Genomic DNA, 20,106 nt, shown 5'->3' with positions numbered 1-20,106 from the left:
TGTAAGCCTCATGGATCAATAAATCAAAGATCATTTACGTATCATTTGCATTAGAGTAAACACTCCTTTTGATGAAATTTTGGGAAAAATTGTGCACATTGCATTGTGGGATGCGGATGTGATGTCTTGCGTTTCTTTGTCAGACAAGGAAGACAGCGATTCCGTGAAAACAACAGGAATGTGATGGGAAGTTTTTGGAGGCAAACGGTAAGAATGAAGTAAGAACCCTTCGATGCATCCGTTTACTGGACTTCATATCCCACAATGCAATGCGCAAAAGTTTTCCGAAGATTTTAACAAATGGAGTGCTTACGGTAGAGATGAAAACAAACTTTTGAGCTGCAATTTTAACCATTTACGTGTTATTGTTTTGTTTTTTGAGCAAGTGATCTTCGATTGATTGATCTGCGAGGCCTACGCTGTGCATTTATGATGTATCCTGTGATACAGTTTGCCAACTTGCCTTGTGCACTTAATAGCAGCCAGTGAAGAGATGTTACAGAATGTGAGATCATGGAAACAAGAGGTAACTTCGGGATTGTGATTCAGTTGTAGGATTTTAATCATTACCACAAACAAATCAGTCTTAACAGGACATAGAAATACAGGGGCACAGTCACCACCAGGCCGCTCCCAGCACGGCCCTACTCTACATAGTGGGGGTATGTGGTAGGGCTGGGCAATATATCGAGATTCAAGATACATAAACAAAATAACAATATCGCCTATAATTTTTATAGTTTATTTTGTGTTAAAATACTCGTTTTAAGGGACTTAATTAACATCCCATAGTAATAGCTTTCGCTATATCTCAGAGCAGCATGAAAAACTCAGTTAGGTGGATTTCTGAGTGCGCCCTAACACAGACCTAACACACGTGCTGTCCTTTATAGGAGAAAAGGCCAAAAAGTGGCACATATTGTGCAGCTGCTTATTTATTTATGCACCTGTGTGGCATTTTGTAACAGCAAATTTAACCCAGAATAGTCTTTCTGGCAAGACATTAGGGGTGGGGGGGGGGGGGGGAATCGATTCACATAAGAATCGCGATTCTAATCATCAATGATTCTGAATCAATTCATAAACTTCAAAAATCGATTTAAAAAAAATAAATAAATAAATAATAATAATAATAAATATATTTTTTGCAACATACAAGACAAAAGACAGGGACAAACAATAAAGCGATAACCCGACAGCATACACCCCGAGAACAATGGGATGAAGAAAGGAAAAATTGATGTTAATAATGAAATAAGATATAATAATAATAATTTTTTTTAAAAATTCTAAATTGATGGTACCCACCTCCCCCCAGGCCCCCTCCACTTCTTGTAGTCACTGAAAGTTGAGACTCACTTCTGGAAGAAAGGAGCAGCTGGCCTAAGCTTTTATTTAGGCAATTTTTTTTATGTACAGTAAATAGGTTTTCATTTGTTTATCATGAATAAATGTTACTTTGTATCTTAAGTTTGCCTTTGTGTGATGACATCATTGCAATCAGTTTATTTGAATTGATCTTGTACAAACTGTATTGTTTTAATGCTGTAAATGTGCCTTAACACACTATGCATTGTATCAATTTTTTCTTTTTTTTTTTTTTCTTTTTAAAATTGAGAACCGTTTGAATCAAGAATCGGTTAAAACGAGAATCGATTTTGAATCAGATTGTGATCATAAGAATCGGAATTGAAACGAATCATGAGACACCCAAAGATTCACATCCCTACAAGACACTGAATTAAAAATATCTAAATTACTAATTCATATATCGTCACTTTGAAAAAAAAAACAGAGATATCAGTTTTGGGCCATTACCCTAGGATGAGGTAGTATCTTTGTGATGGTATACCTCAGTAATGCCTCCCTTTGACAAACAAGAGCAGTAAAGTTGTCTAAACATGACACAGACACACAAACAGCGCCTCAAGTCAAAGGGTTAGTGCGTTTGCTTCTTGGTCAGTAAATAATAAATAAAACACAACCAATAACTAATAAAAAAACACTTGAAACTACTTGATACCAGGGCACTTAATACAAATGTTTCCTAATGGAAGCACAGAAAACCTGTGAAGTGTCAAAGAAAGCTGTTCCCCTGTTCCAGTTTTATTTTTGTGAACACTATAGGAATGTGCACAATATAAAATCTACAGATTCATCTTCTAGTACCTCATTTGAGATGCGTCGATGGTGATTGTTCCTCATGCGAACCCTCACTGGACTCTGGACCTCATCAGATGACGTCCCGGATGCCTGGTCACTCTCTCCGTCTGAACCCATCTTCACATTTTCATGAACAATTCCTGTAAAACACAAATGAATAGATGTCATGTTCAGGGTTTGGATAGTGTATTAAGTCTCAAAAGCATGAATGAGGAACAATTTTTTTTTTTTTTTTTTTTAATTGCTATACCTACTGTCAATGCTTTACATTTTAGATCCGGTTTGGTGTCACATTTCCCTGTTCACATCATTAGAGGAACCAAACAGTAGTCTAGACCAGTGGTTTCCTTTTGCATGCGTACCCCCTCCTCACATTATAAGTACCCTCTCCATGATTTCATGTGATTTTTCATTTGTGGAACAGCGAGCTCTCCTAAACCCATGACTGTGCCTTGAACAGTGGTTTAATCTACAAATTTAAAACAATACGTGGAATTTAAAGTGGATTTTATTTTATTTTTAAATGCTTTTATGTGATTACCAGAGTACAAATACTTCATTAATGTACTTAAGTACTTTTTTCTGGTATCTGTACTTTACTTGAGTATTTATTTTTTTGGTGACTTTTTACTTTTATTCCTTACTTTTTAAAACAAATATCTGTACTCTCTACTCCTTACATTTTAGAAATGAGCTCGTTACTTTTAAGACCTTCAAAGATGACGTCACGACGTCAAAAGACGCAAAATGTTGATCGTTAAAGCTTTTTTCTGTTCGGCAGGTCCCTTAGCTTTCATTTTCAAGTTTTTTTTAAATTGTTTAATTGAAATTGTTCTTAAAACATTGTATTTACAAATGTAATGAGTGCTAAAATCTCCAGGTGTTCATAATGGGAAACAGATTTAATTTATTCCCATGTACAGTACCAGTTTTCTACAAGTTCTTAAAAATGTTCTGGGTTTTATTGAGCAGTTGACAGATTTTAGTTACAAATTTTATTTATTATGAATGCTAAACTCTCCAGGTCTTCAGAGGTAACAGATTTAACTGGTTTCCATGTACCTACCAGTATTCTAAAAGTTCTTCACAAAATAAAAAAAATATGTGGAATTTGCTGGTTTAAAGAACTTATTATTGAAGGGACATTTGTTTTACTTTTTACTTAAGTACATTTAGTAGCATGCACTTATTTTTTACTTTTACTCAAGTAAGGGAGCAACTTCAATAATTTTACTTTTAACAGAGTCATTTTTTATTCAAGTATCTATACTTTTACTTGAGTTCTGAAGACTAGTACTTCAGCCACCTCCTGGTGATTATTTCAAAACTAAGTAAATACATGTAAAATGTAACTAATTATTGTCTCCTATTATCAAAATAGCGATAAAATGGCCTCGAAAAGATAAAATAATCTTGTTTCAATATAATACAAATTCTATTGAGCAATTTTACTGTTAGTTTGTGGTGAATTTGTCCAGACAAATAGCCTTAAAATGAACTAGGAACATTTTCAGATTATTTTTTAACTAATTAAATCTTTCCAAATACCCCCTGCAATTTGCTCCTGTACCCCTGTTTGGAAACCACTGGTCTAGACTTTAATTTGTTTCACCCTCCCTCAGTAAACCCATTGTAGAAACGTGCTCCTCAGACTGAGACTCCTTAACACCATGTAGGGGTGCAATTATGTGCGTATAAAATACCATTTGTAAGAGGACAATACAGCGATTAAAAGTAACACTGGATGCGATGGGAGCATTCCCTTCTTTGCCTGTCACCCCCACACACACTTTCATCTGGCCCAGAATCCATCTGATTAATGAGTCATGGTGCAGCAGACAGGACTGCCTCCTTCAGCAGAGGAGCACGTGTGGGGGAAGGGTCTCTGTGGCTAGGTCATGTACAGCCCGTACAGTACAGTGTGTATGATTAAATGTATGTAAACATGGTATTTTCACATGTTTGTAGATGAGGTTTCTTTATTGAGAATATTGATGTGATGTACATCATATTTATTTATTTATATCCTATTGGTTAGTATTGGTTGGTTACAACAATTATCATTGGTACAGAGGCTGAGGATGTCAGGGAGCAGGACGGTTTTGGAGGTAGAGGTGATGAAGTGGAATAAAAAAGCAAGTCTCCAGAGGGACTGTGACACATCAGCTGAAAAATGAAACTGTCTGGGATCAGAGAGGAAACGCTATGTATTATCATGAAATGCCTGTCAGCCAGGAGACGAGGAGATTAAGCTAAAACCTGTATGCTAAAATGCTATCCTAAAAAAAAAGAAGAAAAATGACAGTAAAACACATAAAATCACAACAAAAGGCCCAAAACAACTCCAACAAGAAGACAGTCATCAACATCCCCCACCAGATGGGTTCTCATTATAACTCACAACCTTTTTCTAAATTTCCTAAATCAAAGAACTTAGAATATTATCACATCAGAATATAAAATTACTAACTATCTTAAAAGTTTTCTAAGAAAAACTGTCCCCTTTGAAGATACCTCATAAAGAGTAAAAGAAATGGCACAAGCACAATAGCTCCGGAGGAAATAATTGCGCACTTCTCATTTTGAAACGCCATCAAGGTATCGATACCCTGAAGCCACACACCAAATGTGCTTATCCTATCCTAAACATTTTCTAAGAAAAGCTTCCGCCTTTGAAGATACCTTGAACAGAGTAAAAAAACGGAACAAGGGCAACAACTCCAGAAAAAATTATTGTGTGCTTCTCATTTTCAAACTCCATCAAGGTATTGATACCCTGAAACCACATACCAAATATGGTTATCCTATCTGATGAATTCATGTTGGGTGTGGGATACATATGTATGTGTATATACGTATATATGCATATGTGTGTATCCATAAAATGAAGAGTCCGTCCTTAAGACTGCTCTACTGTAAAGTGTCTTGAGATACCATTGGTTATGATTTGGTGCTATACAAATAAAAGATTGATTGATTGATCTTAAACGGTTTCTGAGAAAAGCTGTCCCCTTTGAATATACCTCAAAAAGAGTAAAAGAAACAGCACAAGGGCAATAACCACACTTCTCATTTTTTAACTTCATCAAGGTATTGATACTCTGAAGCCACACACCAAATGTGGTTATCCTATCTTAAATGGTTTCTGAGATAAGCTGTCCCCTTTGAAGATACCTCGAACAGAGTAAAAAAACAGAACAAGGGCAACAACTCCAGAAAAACTAATTGTGCACTTCTCATTTTCAAACTCCATTAAGGTATTTATACCCTGAAGCCAGACAGCAAATGTGGTTATCCTATCTTAAATGGTTTCTGAGAAAAGCTGTCCCCTTTGGAGATACCTCGAACAGAGTAAAAAAAACGGCACAAGGGCAATAACTCCAGAAAAAAAAATTGCAACGCTTCTCATTTTCAAACTCCATCAAGGTATTGATACCCTGAAGCCACACACCAAATTTGGTTATCCTATCTGAAACAGTTTCTGAGAAAAGCTGTCCCCTTTAACTCAGATGGACGGACGGAGCCCAAACCTATATCCTCCTTTCCACATTTGTGGCCGAGGATAATAATACAAAGTGATGTGGCATGACATGGTATTATGACAATGACCTATGGGAATAAAAAGTACAAGAAAGAAGAAGAAAAATATTACAGTATTCCCACCACATACATACAAATGAAATTATTTTCTCCATTCAACATGCTGTGGAGCGCCCAGGGAGAACGCTAGGGTTGCTTAAAGGTGTAAAGTGTCACAGTAGTAATAATAGGAGTGGTGGTAGGTACAGCCTTTCATTTACCTCTATATCCTGCTCTCATGAATGACACCACGGTTGAATTTAAAACCTCAGGTCACAAGCTTTGTTCTCTAATATTTAGAACAGTACTCAACCCTAAAACCCATACTTTTAATTTCAAAGAAGAGGACCCATCTAATTCTTAATATAAACATTGTTAAGAGGTTTGAATATTGTATGAAAATAACTCATTAAATTATGATCTATAATTCCATACATATAATATATAATAAGATGTCATACTCTTTAGCTGCAAAACAGCCCATTTGAGATAACAAAATTACCGGTAGTAATTAAATTGAAATACTGTATGTATTTAAAAAAATATATATATGTATTTAAAATTTAGTATACTATTAGATCACATTTCAGTTTCAAACAAAACCTGCAGGAAGTTGTTTTGTTTGTTTTAAAAATCACTAAATGTTGCAATACTGTTGTAGGGTATAGTAAAATAAAATGAAAACTTTCTAAACATTCCTTTATTTTATTTAGTTTTTTTAAATGCACAAAATATGTTTTGGTCAAGTTGATTTATCTGTATATTTTTATGTATAAGACATTTTGAGTCAACTCGGCAATTTGCTACCAGCTTGTCTTCCATGATTGCTCGCAGGGCTTTGACCAGCTAATGAACATGTATGCATAGCGCTGTAAGTAAGACCAATATTATAAAACTCTGACAATGTTTAGCTTTGCTTTGAAAACTGGGGCATGGAATACACAACAGGCTAACTGTGGTGAAGTTATTAAAAAATCTTGGTTCTTATCAGAAAACACTTACACTAGTATGATAAACATGTAGGTTCATTGCAGTTGCGGAATTGACTTCAGCGTGGGCTGTTTAGCTGTCCAGAGTGCACCCTATCTTCCGTTAAAAATGGTTACAAGAATTCCCTGAAAATACTGCATTACATTTAACCAGGCCATTGTAATTCCAATAAAAATTAACCACTCTAACCTTTTAAATACTCTAAAGTCCACACTCTGAGGTCATTTTTTGAACCTGCTTAAGTCCACAACACCTTTGTTGACAATAGCAGCAGATGTTTTGTACCAGCACAGCCATCTGTGTAAAGGCACCCTCAACCACTTGTAATCACATAATAATCTGTGATGTAAAACCTTTGAAACCCAATACTAAACACAAAGCCTAACATGAGGGTTCAGGGAATGATTATCCTCCTGCAAGAAAACTGAGCAGCCACTTGTCGTATCAGGGATGAAGAATCAGCCCTCGCAACCCAGAGGGTGAAACATCAAACTTGAGAAAACCGACACCAAAGGCGGGTGAAAACGATCCTGAATATATCCTGTATCACGTAGAATTGCACACGCAGAATGATTAAGTGTCCGGTAATTGAGTATGACGTCACTGGTCTTTCCTGCTCGCTTCACTTTTTCTTAGTTTGTGTAAACATTTGAGTAAATGTAAATGTGGGTGGATGAGACGAGACGATCAGATCAGGGAGGAAATTCCATTACCCAGAACCCAAAGCAATGTAATAGAAGAATGCTTCGATCTTAAATAGATTGTATTGGCTTTATTAAAAAGCAGCGTCTCTGTGGCTGTCATATATATATATATATATATATGAAATTGAGCCACCACTGTCTCCCTACAATTCAGAGTGAGAGCAGCCGTTATTATATACTTCCCATGCATTCCCCTTAGTTAAAAATTCAGCAGCATTTTGACAAAGGTAGGAAAAAAAATGTTGGAAAAACCCAAATAAATTCCATCCACATGGAATTTAAAAGCACAACAATGATATTGGGATGTGATTTCGTAAACCTTCACAAAACTCTGTGGTTTGTACTTGGTGTACGAGAGGATTATGACCATCCACAAGCACAGAATCGGACAATTACCGTGTAAGCTTATATGAATAATGACACCTCTTAAAAACGTAGCACGAAGCACACCAGCAGAGATACTGCAGCCATTCTACTGAAAAGCAAATGAATGAAAAATTTAAAAGAAACCCTCACTCCACAGAGGAGAAGCTCTGAAACAACACAGCACAGTTTTATCATTCTAAAACTGAGATTGGGCTCATGTCAAAATATAGTCTCTCTGCTTATAACAAGCTCACATGATGTACGTGACATTTTAGGAGAATACTTTTTCATCAATTACATCCAACAAATTGCATTATGAATACAAAACATTAAATATGGTTATGTTCCCCTTGGACCACCTGTATGCAACAAACCACATTGTAATCTTTACTTATAAACCATCTTTAGAAAAATCGATTTGGCAACATATTGCGATATAACCGCGCGATTCTCGGATCGATTCCAAATTCATCCATATCAATTTTTTGGTAACACTTTAGTTTAGGGAACACTTATTAACCATAAATTAGTTGCTTATTAGCATTAGTAACATATTGGCTCTTAATTAGTCATCAATAAGTACTTATTAATGCATTATTATACACTTTGCAGTTCAAACAGGGTTAGGGTTAGGATTAGAGTTAACGTTAACCCTAATCCTAACCCTGTTTGGATTGTAATTCATGTACAACAACTTCCTTACTTACTACTAATAAGTAATAATTCTGAGTTTATTGAGTGAAAACTCTTAGTTAATGCCTTACTGGTTGTATAATAAAAACCATGCAGGATAAGGCATTAATAAGTACTTCATAATGACTAATAAAGAGACAATATGTTACTAATTTGCATGCTAATAAGCAACTAAGTAATGGTTAATAAGTGTTCCCTGAACTAAAGTGTTACCATTTTTTTTTATTTAAAAAAAAAAAAAAAAAAACACCAGCTTTTGTTTTTTCAAAAAAGAAAGTACTATTTTTCTGCATTTTATTTGTTGTTCTAGGCGTAAATACCTCAGTTAAGTTGCACTAAAGCCATGTTGCACTAAAGTCAAAGTTAGTTTAAAAGCGACAGGCAGATAATTTTTTTATTTGAAGTTGTTGGCACATGGCATGTTAAAGCCAATGTTTTGAGTATAAAATATGCCAATAAAATATATTCCATACATAATGTTCTCATGAAGGTGTACAAATGTACAGATTAGTTTCTTAAGTCATATAAATTTAAAAAAAAAAATCCCAATAATCGCCTTATACTTTAATATCGGGATATATCGTATTGTATCACATCGTGGCCTCCAGTATGTATCGGGATACGAATCGTATCGCCAGATGTCAGGCAATACACACCCCTAGTAGCTCATCTATGGTGAGCTTGCAACCATTAACTTGTAAATATCCACGACTTTTCCTTCCAATGTGCACTTTTGATCACTAAAAACAAAGGCAGAACTGGAACAAACCAGTGTAAGGAGTTTTTTTCCCACAAGATAATATATTCCATCTACTCTAAGCTGCCAGAATAAGAAAAATATCAAAAGTCATAACATTGTGGTTACTTAGAAAATGTATTTTTCCAGACTTTAGGCAGTGAAACAAAACAATTTGACTTTGAATCTCTGAATATTTTAAATTAGGTGACAGCGGAAACCTCAGCGAATAGAGGACGCAGGTTCATCGGGTTCGTCAGGGTGCGTGGACGTGGAGGATGCTGACGGTGTGAAGACTCACCGATACGGCTTCCTGGAGGTCGGCATGAGTCCAGCACTCTCAGCATTCGGAAAGGGGACAACCTTAGTGGAGTTTCTCTCTCCCCTGTCCTCACACCCTCTCCCATTCGAGTCTCGTTCACTCTGGGAATGCGAGCAGGCCCTCCTGGACGGTTGTCGGACGAATCCATAATTTTTCAAAATTTTCCAAGCATTAACATCGCAAGTGTTGAGAAGAATCCCCGAAACATCTGCTAAATTCAGTCAGTTCACCAGTTTGGGTTGTACAGGTTTAGAAACCAAGATTACGGGATGGAAAAACCAACGACTGCCCCAGCTGCCACTCCACTCCACTCCTCTCTGTCTGCTTTCTTGTGGACGTGCTTCTCCCTCTTTCTGGCTCTTTTTCTCTCTGCAGTCACACTCAGCCTGCTGACTAAGGAAGGTCAAACACAACGCAGGTAGACAAAACGCTGCAGAGACAGTCCAGCTTAGAATAACAGGTGTTCACTCTTCACGTGTTTTATCTGCACACAAGCACAGGAAACACACGGAGGGGCAAACAATGCAGTGAGCTCACAGTTCAATGCCAGAAAACCACTTTCAGCCGCTCTGCTGTTCAATCACTTAATCTCCCCGTCTGCCATATCTTCCCCTCTGTCCTTCAGTGCTCTTCTTTTAGAGGCTCCCTTCGTCTTTTCCTCCCTGGTAGATCTCTTCTTCGTCCTTGTTCTTACACTGTTAAGCACATCCCTATCCGGGCTGTTGTGCCGCTCTCCTTCTTTCCACTCCCCTCTGTCGGATACTCCCTCCTTGCCTCTGGCGCCCCTGTCAGTGCTTTCACTGTCGTTGGTCTTCCTACTCCCTCCCCTCACCTTATCATTACTCCTCTCTCATGTGATACCAACACATCTCATTCTATCTCTATTGTCTTGTGCTTACTGTGTGCAGTGAGTCCTCCTCTTCCTATGCACGAACCAATGATAACATTGTCTGCCTGTCCGACCACTTTCCTATACTCCATCCCAATCCCTCATTATTTCTTTCTCACAATCTTTCTGTCCGACATACACCAAGGCTTCTGAACGACGCTCCGGGCATCCCATGTCCTTCTTCTCTTTTAACCATGAACCCTTCTCTATCACTCTGTCCTTGACATGGGCAGAAATCACGTGCCATTACTCATAATAAGCCAAAGCACACATACTAACACCAGTACAGCCATACACTGTACTGTACAAAACCCTACAAAGCCTGTGCAAACATCTGACTTTGTCCGACACACCTGCAGAGCACACAGACAAAGCGGTATCTTTAGTAGGTCTTAGATAGAAGGGACAGAAGTGTTATCCTGCACTTTGTTTGACGTTTTATATTTTGGTTACATGGATAAAATGTGCAACATTTGACTTGACTGGATAAACAGAAGAGGACGCAAACTGTTGTCATTTTTTAATCCCCACTAACAAATAACCAATGAACTCGCACAAATACAAACCACATTGCACCACGCTCTTTAAAAATAATGCTGTTAGCAACGTCCCACCAAAGATACCAAGAGAGTAAAGAAAAAGTTCCAAGAACAAAAACACATATTCATACTCATGCATTCTTATTATGACTTTTAATTGTCCCCTGTAAAGGGCTTTTCCAAGAAATATAAGCATATTGTTCATATCAATAACTTTATATTTATATTTATATTTATATTCTTTTTTGTCATTTATATTTTATTCATACCCTTTGTATAAATGTATATCCTCTCTACACAGACTTAACAAAACTGCAGTGTTTTCTGAGGCAATTAGATTATAGCCAGTTTGTGAGCGTCCCATGTGTTCAGATCAGTTTGACACATTGGCACAGGTTAGATCACAATTTTAACAAAATGGTTAAAAAATTGTAACCTTTATTGAAAAAGGTAAATGTTTTGACTATTGTGCTTTAAAACAATAATAAAAATAACATTAAATGTGCAATCACATATTTTATAGCAGTAATAATAAAGTTCCTTGAGTGCAAAGAAATAGTGCAAACTAGGGGGCGCACCCCTTAGTTTGCGAATCACTAGGCTAGATCATCTCTATAAAAGCAAGGAATCTCTCAGAGTGTGTGTGTGTGTGTGTGTGTGTGTGTGTGTGTGTGTGTGTGTGTGTGTGTGTGTGTGTGTACAATATTTGACCATACATACCCTTTAATTATCCTCAAAACAGAAATCTAACCAGATTTAGCCTCCAAAACACTTTCAAATATCATGCTGTTGCATTATGGCACGTTCACACCAAACGCATCAAAAACGTCAGGTTTATACACAAATATACAGTATGGTAGACGTGCTTCTCGGAGCGTCGAGAGATCACGCAGCGCCTCCTGCGCAGTGCGTTTTGAAGTTTTGAAGAGTCAAAAGCTTGAGAGTTTTGAGATTTCAGTATCCTGCACCTCCTTGTTGAACTTCTGCTGGAATTCGCAGCACGTCGACCAATCAGGAGCTTTCTCCGACCATGACGTAGTGACGCATTTCGCGACAGGACTGTAGGACCGGGAAGACACCAGGATGGCAACACAACTACAATGAAGGACAAGCTCATAGTCGCAGTCTGTGCTGTATAACCCAGCGGACTATTACTATCAAAAAAGGAACAGAAAGGGCCTTGCTTGGAGGAAGACTAGTGAGGAGGTTGGTGTCTCGAAAAAGTTAATTAAACTTTCCATAATGGTAGACATCACCTAACATAACCCTGGTAACAGAGAAGCCCCTCCCCAAAACGCGCTCAATGCGCTCTCTTCCCTCTTGCTTGGACGTGCGTCTAGAGCGTCTTGGACGACGGTGTCTGCTTTTGACGCCCAAAAAGCGTGCGGTCTAAACGCAGCATTACTGTTTTTGCTTTTTCCCAATAGCTAAAACCAAAAGGCACCGGTAGTGGTACTTTACAGTAGTGGAATGAGGTTCAACTCCCAAAAGTGTCCTTGCTAAAAGCCAAAATATATGAAAACACAATAATTATCACTCTACACATTTCACAACAAACCTAAATGTTCCTGACGTACCACCTTCAAACACAACCTCATTTGGCCATTCATGAAAAAGCTACATAACCTCCCACTTTTCTATAGCTATACATACTTTCTACGGACACTGCACTAGTTATCTTAAAAGGAACTAAAATGTTGTCCATAAGAAGTAAAACGCTAACAGTAAAAGTATACTTAATGACAACCTTATTAAAAGCCTTTCTATTGCTGTCATGTGCTGCAAGGCAATTCCTAACCTCTCCCTTCCTGTCTATATTCAGATTGTCTCGTCAACTATTGCTTGGCAAACAACAGACACACTAAAGACACTCACTCGTGTCAATAGTGATTCACATCAGTAAAAGTGCTTTCATAATCAAACGACGATGCATCAGTGGGATTCAACATAAAAACAGGTAATGAACGCTGCTGATGTTTGAAAGGCATGTTAAAGTAAACATAGCTGTATCTATCAAGCTCAGATTAAAGTAATAGAATACTGGTTGTTAGCAGCGCATTGACGGACTTATTGACATAGATGAGTCCTTGATCTTCAAAGCTATTTAAACTATCAAGGACAAAAGCTATAACCCCATCACTGTCTTCCTGCCTCTTTACATTCACAAGGGCATCCAAACACATGAAGGGGTTCGCTCTCATTTTGTTGCCCCCTCCATACAGCTTTTTCATTCCCCTCCAGGTCTCACTCGCTGTCACAGTCTGTGGCCAATAGAGTCTACATTACCATTCCTAACACAGTGTTCTCACAATTTCTCTTTTCAAGCCCTACATGCCACAGACAGCCTCCAGTCTACAGCAACAATATAAAAAAAAAAACTAATCTGAGTGCATAGAACATCCCTGAGGAGCAACCAAGCATGGTCACAAGGCTGGGGGTGGGGGAACTTATACTGCACTAATTACCTCTAAACCTTTTATCTTCATCTAAGAATCTTTCTGATTCAATTACTAGAAATAAAGTGCCTGTTCCAACATGATGCCCCCCCCCCCCACACACACACACACTTAACATACTACCCGTAGCCCATAGAGCTAAGAATAACACAAAACCTGAAAAATATTCTAGTCTCTGGTAAAAGCTGAATAGCGGGAAAGACAAGCCACCTAAAAAAGGAAAATCATGCCAACAACATGAAACAAATCTGTCCCATTGTTCCCAATAAACCCAGTCCTGTAGTGAGAGAATGGGTGCAAGGGAGTGTCAGAGAGAGAGACACAGTGACTGATGCAGCGTTAATGTATTACATTAAAAAACTTGGCACAGAGCAAGACTCATGTGGAATCGTTAACGCGGAAACTTATCATTAGCATCTTTAATCTTCATGCCATTCTTGCACTATATGAATGTTGAATTTAGAATTTTAATGGATTCGAAGTAAAAGAAGAACAAAAATAACGTGAAGGGTCATCTGTGAGTGTCAGAAACAGCAGCTGACGTCCAGTTTTTAACATTTCTGGTGTGGGACCAAGACTGACCCTTGTATTATCAGTTCATGTCCTAATCAAGATAGTTTTCATTATCATTATTATGATTCATTTTGTGATACTATACATCATTTTTAACAAAAAGTACATGTTTTAAGATCCACATATTTATGTGCTTTTATTTATTGGTTTTCCACTCTCTCTCAAGTACCCCCTGTAGTGCCATCACAAACCCCCATTTGAGAAACACTGAGTTAGAGGACCAACTAACCCACAACTCATTAACGGAGGGTATGCACTATGCACACACAGATGATGAAGAGAGGAAAGTGTTAACGCTAAATCCCTTTTCAATAATTATGGGTCTGGAGTGGATGTTTGCTCATTTCGCTAATTAATAGTACAGCAGAAATATCCCTAAGGCTCCATCTAAGAATCCCGAACAAGCATGAATTACCGGTACCCACTTTAAAAAGAAATGTGAGTATATTTATTCATCATTCCTGAGGACGCTCAAGCTGAATCGTGTAGAAAGAGAGAGAGAGAGAGTGAAAGACAAAGGAAAGATGGGAAATCTCTTGAGTGCATCAGGAAAAAAAGATTGCATCATCATGTCATTCTATTAAAGGTTGCAACGTGATCAGAGTACTGAGTGGCACACAGTGAGTCAGCGAGACCAACCGGTGGGAAACACAAACTCACACACACCGACACAGCACAGCATACAGTGTGTTTAAAGGGATCCTCCACTGTTTTTACACATATGGCCTAAAACCTTTGAAATATCCCTATTAGAAGATCTATTCCAAACAAAACGCATGATTTTGCACCATATTCGTTTTATTAACTTTTAAAACTGGGACTACTTTACCCTGTGCGCCGCCATGTTGAAATGACATCATTGGTGACGTAAATCGCCCCTTTTAGTCCATTGACTTCTATAGGAGAGGAAGCATTCTGGATCATTTAGCAGCTTTTTCAGTCAAAATGACAACTTGTGCCGCTTTGGGTTGCTGTAAAAATCAGTAAATGTTAAAAAAGTCGACGCAAACCTCTTTTGTTTGATAAAAAAAATCTGTGACCACAGGGGGCGACAGTTCCATCTCTGCTGTTTCATAGACGACATGAAGAAGAGAAGAAGAGCAAAAAATCCAGACTTAAAACATTAAACCATACCTTCAACCATTTCTGACCAGACCAGTAACCGAAGGGTTTGGGGGTTCGAATCCCGCTCTATCCAAGTCATTGTCATTGCGTCCTTGGGCAAGACACTTTACCCATATTTCCTGGTATGAATGGGTATGAATTGTGCATGAACGTTGGTGGTGGCGCAAAATGGCAGCCACGATTCTGTCAGTAGCTGTGGTTACATTGTAGCTTACCACCACCGATATGACTGCGTGAGTCACTGGTGTGAATGAATAATGGCTTCTGTGCTTTGTGTCTTCTTGAAAAAAGTGCTATAAAAATCCAAGCCATTATTATTATTATTAGTCGATCCTGGTTGCCTGTATTTACATGCACGGAGCTCTTCTCTTCTTCATGGCGTCTATGAAACAGCAGACTTGGAAATGTCGCCCCCTGTGGTCACAGATTTTTTCAGCCAACAGATTTTGTTTATCAGATTTCGATAAACAAAACAGGTTTACATTGACTTTTTTAACTTCTACTGATTTTTAGAGCAACCCAAAGCAGCACAAGTTGTCATTTTGACTGAAAAACCTGCTAAATGATCCTGAGTGCTTCACCTCCTATACAACTCAATGGACTAAAAGGGGCGATTTACGTCACCAATGATGGCGTCGCACAGACTCTCAAACGGTAAACTGGTCCCACTTTAAATAGTTAATAAAACGAATATGGTGCAAAATAACGCGCTTTGTTCAGCATAGATCTACTAATAAGGACATTTCAAAGGTTTTAGGCCACATTTGTGAAAACAGTGGAGGATATCTTTAATAAGAGACCATAGCCACTTCTGTTGAAGTCATGCTTCTTTTACACTCTTTTATGAATCATTAATCATGTTAAACATTAAACAATTACTCATTCAGATTAACAAGGTGCGGGTAATCATTGCCTTCCATGAATGGAGTCCTCATCTCTATGTAGTTTGCATGTTGTCCCTTAACCTTGGCACAAAAAATTAAAAAAAAAAGTTTTAGAGTCTCTGGAGTATATCATATATTGTTTATTTAATAGTTTATTTTAATTTTATATTGTTTGCAGAGGCACATATCATGTTTAGGAGTATGTAATTATGTAACTTTGTATGTAACAGGATACACAGGAAACAGACATATTAATAATTAAGTGGAGAAGGATTAAATAAGCAAATGTTTCTTCCACTCCCTTTTCGAACATGTGAAGTCAACACTGCTACAATTGCTGCTTTGTATTACTCTCACGTGTTTGAAATAAAGCCTTCATTCATTCGTTCGTGTGTTGAAATGTGAGTAAAGGTGTTAGAGACCTGTAGTGTACAGGGTCGTAAATGGACTTGATTTGAATTTTATATGGCGCTGTATAAGCACTGAGGTAGTGCCAAAGTGCTGAATCACAATATCAGCTCATTCACCCATTCACACACCAATGAGACAGTCGCTGCCATTCAAGGCACTAGTCAACAATCGGGAGCAACTTAGGGTTCAGTGTCTTTCCCAACGACACTTCGACACATAGAGGGTATAGAACTGCGATCGAACCCCAAACCTCTCGATCAGAAGATGCCCCCTCTACCACCTGACCTGGTCGGTGTTTCCCATCACTCATCAACATAAATCAATCCCAGTGTACCTCACTCTGAACCAGTCCTCCTCCATAGTCCCTCTCTTATTCCTTGTTGGGCGTTCCCCTGTGAGTTCTGCTCAATCGTGCGTGTTATAAGCCTTTCTACCACAGCGGGAAATGGGATTACTGGGATCTATAAAGCCACAGACAGCGTTCCATAATGCAGATGAAAAGCATGCGAGTGTGGTTGCCACGTGCATATCTGTTTATGATGGATAGATTAAGGTCATTAGAGTTTTACCCCTTGACACTCTTAGATTATGTCGGCGGGAGATAACTACGCTGCGTCTGTAAATATTATTCTGCCATCTGTGAAAGCCTGTTTGTCTCTCTGCAGGAGCAGAGATAAACAGCTGTCCAAAGGGGAAACAAAGTTGACATTTAATCAGGTCTGTGTGTAAAGTTTCACTGATAGGTAGCATTATGGGATGTCAGTAGGGATGTCCAGATACAACTTTTTAATTTCTGATATGATACCGATGTATTGCAGCCTTGCGTATCGGCCAATACTGATCCGATACGAAATCAGTATGAATCATACATACTATTATTACTTTTTTTTTTTAATGATAATGACTTATTTTGTAGTGTGGAATGTTAGAAAAGGCTTGATCAAGTGATGTTACTCAAACAGAGAACAATAGTCAGCAACAGTAGGTATGAGAAAAAACTGACCCAATTGGTTACATACATTTTAACCTTCTACATAATATCTACAGTATCCTACAATTGAATAAAATAAATAAAAGATAAATTGCAAAAAAAAATTGAGTCTGATACCCGTTTTCAGGCTGATATCGAACCGATATCGGATCAGGACACCCCTACTAATCAGTATCAGATCTGAAGGTGGACACCAGGGATGGACAACTTTTATCACAACAGGGGCCTCAAAAAATGCCTGATCCAAGGGCCAAATGATCAACATTCACGTCAGCATTAATAAATTAAAGAACAAAGAGTTTGTGAGTGTTTTTGTTGTCGTTTCATGTATTTTAAGAATCATTGAGTGTATTTTTGTGACCGTTATGCATGATATATTACGTATTTCTCTCTCATTTTGTGACTTTTCGTTGTTGTTTTGTACATTTTCTGTTATTCATGTGTACTTGTAGAGTCATCTTGTGTGTTTTTGGAGTCATTTTGAATATTTTAGTTGTCATTGTGTATTTATCTGCAAATTTTCATGGTTTTATCAAGTCATTTTGTGTGTTTTTGGAGCCAATACGGGTCGATTTTAGCTATCAACAATTAATTGAAATCGGTCATAAACCCAGCTAAATAATCGGTTGGGCTGTAATATGTAACTTGCAAAACATGAATAAAAATAGACAAAGTAGACTTCACAATTACATAATTTCATTAAAGGATGTGTGACAAAAAGGCACTTACAACTTTTTTTTATTCCCGATTTATTTATTTATTTTAGTTCTGTGTTTTGTCTGTTTTGTGTTATATATACAAAGAAAATGTATTTTTGATGACAGTTGTCTGTGAAATTGACATTTTGCTTGTTAATTAATACAATAAAGCATTAAAAAAAAAAAATGTAACTTATGTATTAACGGTTTTGTTAAATGGAATTCCTGTCACTTTGTGCTTTCTGCATTATAATCTGCTACTTTTAAATCAGCAGTAATGATTACAAAATTAAATGTGCGAGTTCATCATTTACATTTTTGCCCTTTTTTTAAATTATGTATGAATGTTTACTGTTTGCGATTTGAGCAACTTTCATTTAGATTTTTTAAATTTTTTTTTTACATTTTATTCTGGAAATACAGTTTGCAGAAGTTTGCCTTTTCTTATTCACCAGTGGCTTTACAGTCTTTATGTTGACAGCGTTACTGATTACAGTTTCTTATTTTAATTTAGTAATTTTTTTTTGCTTCTTTGCCTTGAATCATGTTTTTATATGACAAGGATTTGTGTTCATGTACAGTATCCTGTGTATATCAAAGTTTTTATTTCATATATCGGCTGATATATTAAACGTACGATTTGTCATTTACGATCAAATATGAGTTATGGGCAGATACAAGGGATATTGGCTTTTAAAATAATAATAAAAAAAAAAAAACAATATCGGCATCGGCCCTTAAAATGACATATCGGCCGGGCTTGGTTGGTAAATAAGCTTTAGTTACATAAAGCTATTCACTACAGTAGTCTCAAAGCGCTTTACACTGTAGACACAAAACCAATGGTGACAAAGCAGCCATGCAAGATGGCAACCCTCTAACCACAAATTACAAAGAACTTCTGATCAGAAGTCAACCACCTGAGCCATCCCTCCCTCTGCGATACAAACAACAATTAAGCTGTTCATACCGAGCCCTACCCTGGCTGGTGGAGACAAGGGATGTCTGTATTTAGTTCTCACATGATACAACAGTCTTCAATGCCATTTGTTCGACTGTGTGTGTGTGTGCATGTGCTTGTGTGTGTGTGTGTGTGTGTGTGTGTGTGTACCAAGCGATCCAGTCCTGTGCAGGCTCAGGAGGGCTCTGTCCCTTTCCAGCCCCCCGCCGAGCTCTCTGCGCAGGGCGGTGCGGCCGAGATGACCAGCATATTGACGCAGGAAGGAGGGAGCACTGTGGGAGGCAGGAGGGTGCATGGTGCACACCACTATGGGCTCTGGGATACAAATCATAAGGTCCAAGAGGTTGAAACCAAAATGCAAAAACCAAGAGAGAGAAAAAAATGCAAAAAAGGAGGGAAATAAATGACAACAGAGGTTGGCACGATACAAAAAAAGAAACAGAGAAGCAGAAAAAGCAGAGAAGACAAAAAGAGAAAGGAAGATAAGATAGGATAAAGAGTTAAGGGAAAAGACCCAGGAATCAAATGCATAAATAGTAGCAGGTGACATCATCACAAGTGGGAAATGGGCGAAGATGGAGAGGAAAAGAGACGACAGGTCAGGCAGGGACAGGACACACAGGTGGTAAACATCACTATAGACAGAAATAGAAGTCAAAATGGAAAGTGTATAGTGCGTGCGAAAACGTGTGTAGTGCTAGTGCATGCACAGAGAAGCAATAGAGAAACAGACTAGACAATCTAGAATGAAGTGAGAAAGGACATCATCAGTAGCGGTGATGATCATTTATTATAATCTAATCCCTGACTCCACCTTTCAGACCTTTGCATCCTATGACAATAGGAATCTTCTGCATCCTTAATGTTTCCAGCTTCCTATGTCCTATGTATGTCATCGAAGAGTAATCCAAGTGAAAATAATTCTTGTACATACATTTTAAATATTATATAGACGTGTGCTGTGGTAACAGGAGGGCAGGAGGAGATCTAGAGCAAAGTGGAGCAGTTGTAAAAGTTTAATGTCCT

The 20,106-nt window shown here is 37.8% G+C and overlaps 2 protein-coding genes across 6 annotated transcripts in view; one reads left to right on the top strand and one right to left on the bottom strand.

The window, feature by feature from the left end:
* Positions 1-20,106, top strand: part of LOC114467603 (DNA topoisomerase 1) — a 703,770-nt gene that overhangs the window by 334,927 nt on the left and 348,737 nt on the right. The gene's annotated exons all lie outside the window — the stretch shown is intronic.
* The window catches only part of LOC114467614 (cyclin-dependent kinase 17-like), a 68,505-nt gene that overhangs the window by 32,325 nt on the left and 16,074 nt on the right, over positions 1-20,106 (bottom strand). For 2 of the 5 annotated variants that reach the window (XM_028454050.1, XM_028454052.1), the window contains exons 3-4: positions 19,231-19,395; positions 2,170-2,303 (exon numbers count right to left, since the gene is read on the bottom strand). In XM_028454050.1, the coding sequence (XP_028309851.1) occupies positions 2,170-2,303; positions 19,231-19,395 (299 nt within the window). Of the gene's footprint in view, positions 1-2,169; positions 2,304-9,532; positions 10,637-19,230; positions 19,396-20,106 lie in introns of those variants that run through there. The other 3 variants (XM_028454054.1, XM_028454055.1, XM_028454053.1) reach the window with 2 other exon arrangements.

The sequence above is a fragment of the Gouania willdenowi genome, chromosome 7 (genome assembly GCF_900634775.1).
Source record: "Gouania willdenowi chromosome 7, fGouWil2.1, whole genome shotgun sequence".
Taxonomy (NCBI): domain Eukaryota; kingdom Metazoa; phylum Chordata; class Actinopteri; order Blenniiformes; family Gobiesocidae; genus Gouania; species Gouania willdenowi.
Note: the sequence above shows the minus strand (reverse complement) of the source record. Positions and strands in the feature narration are given on the sequence as shown.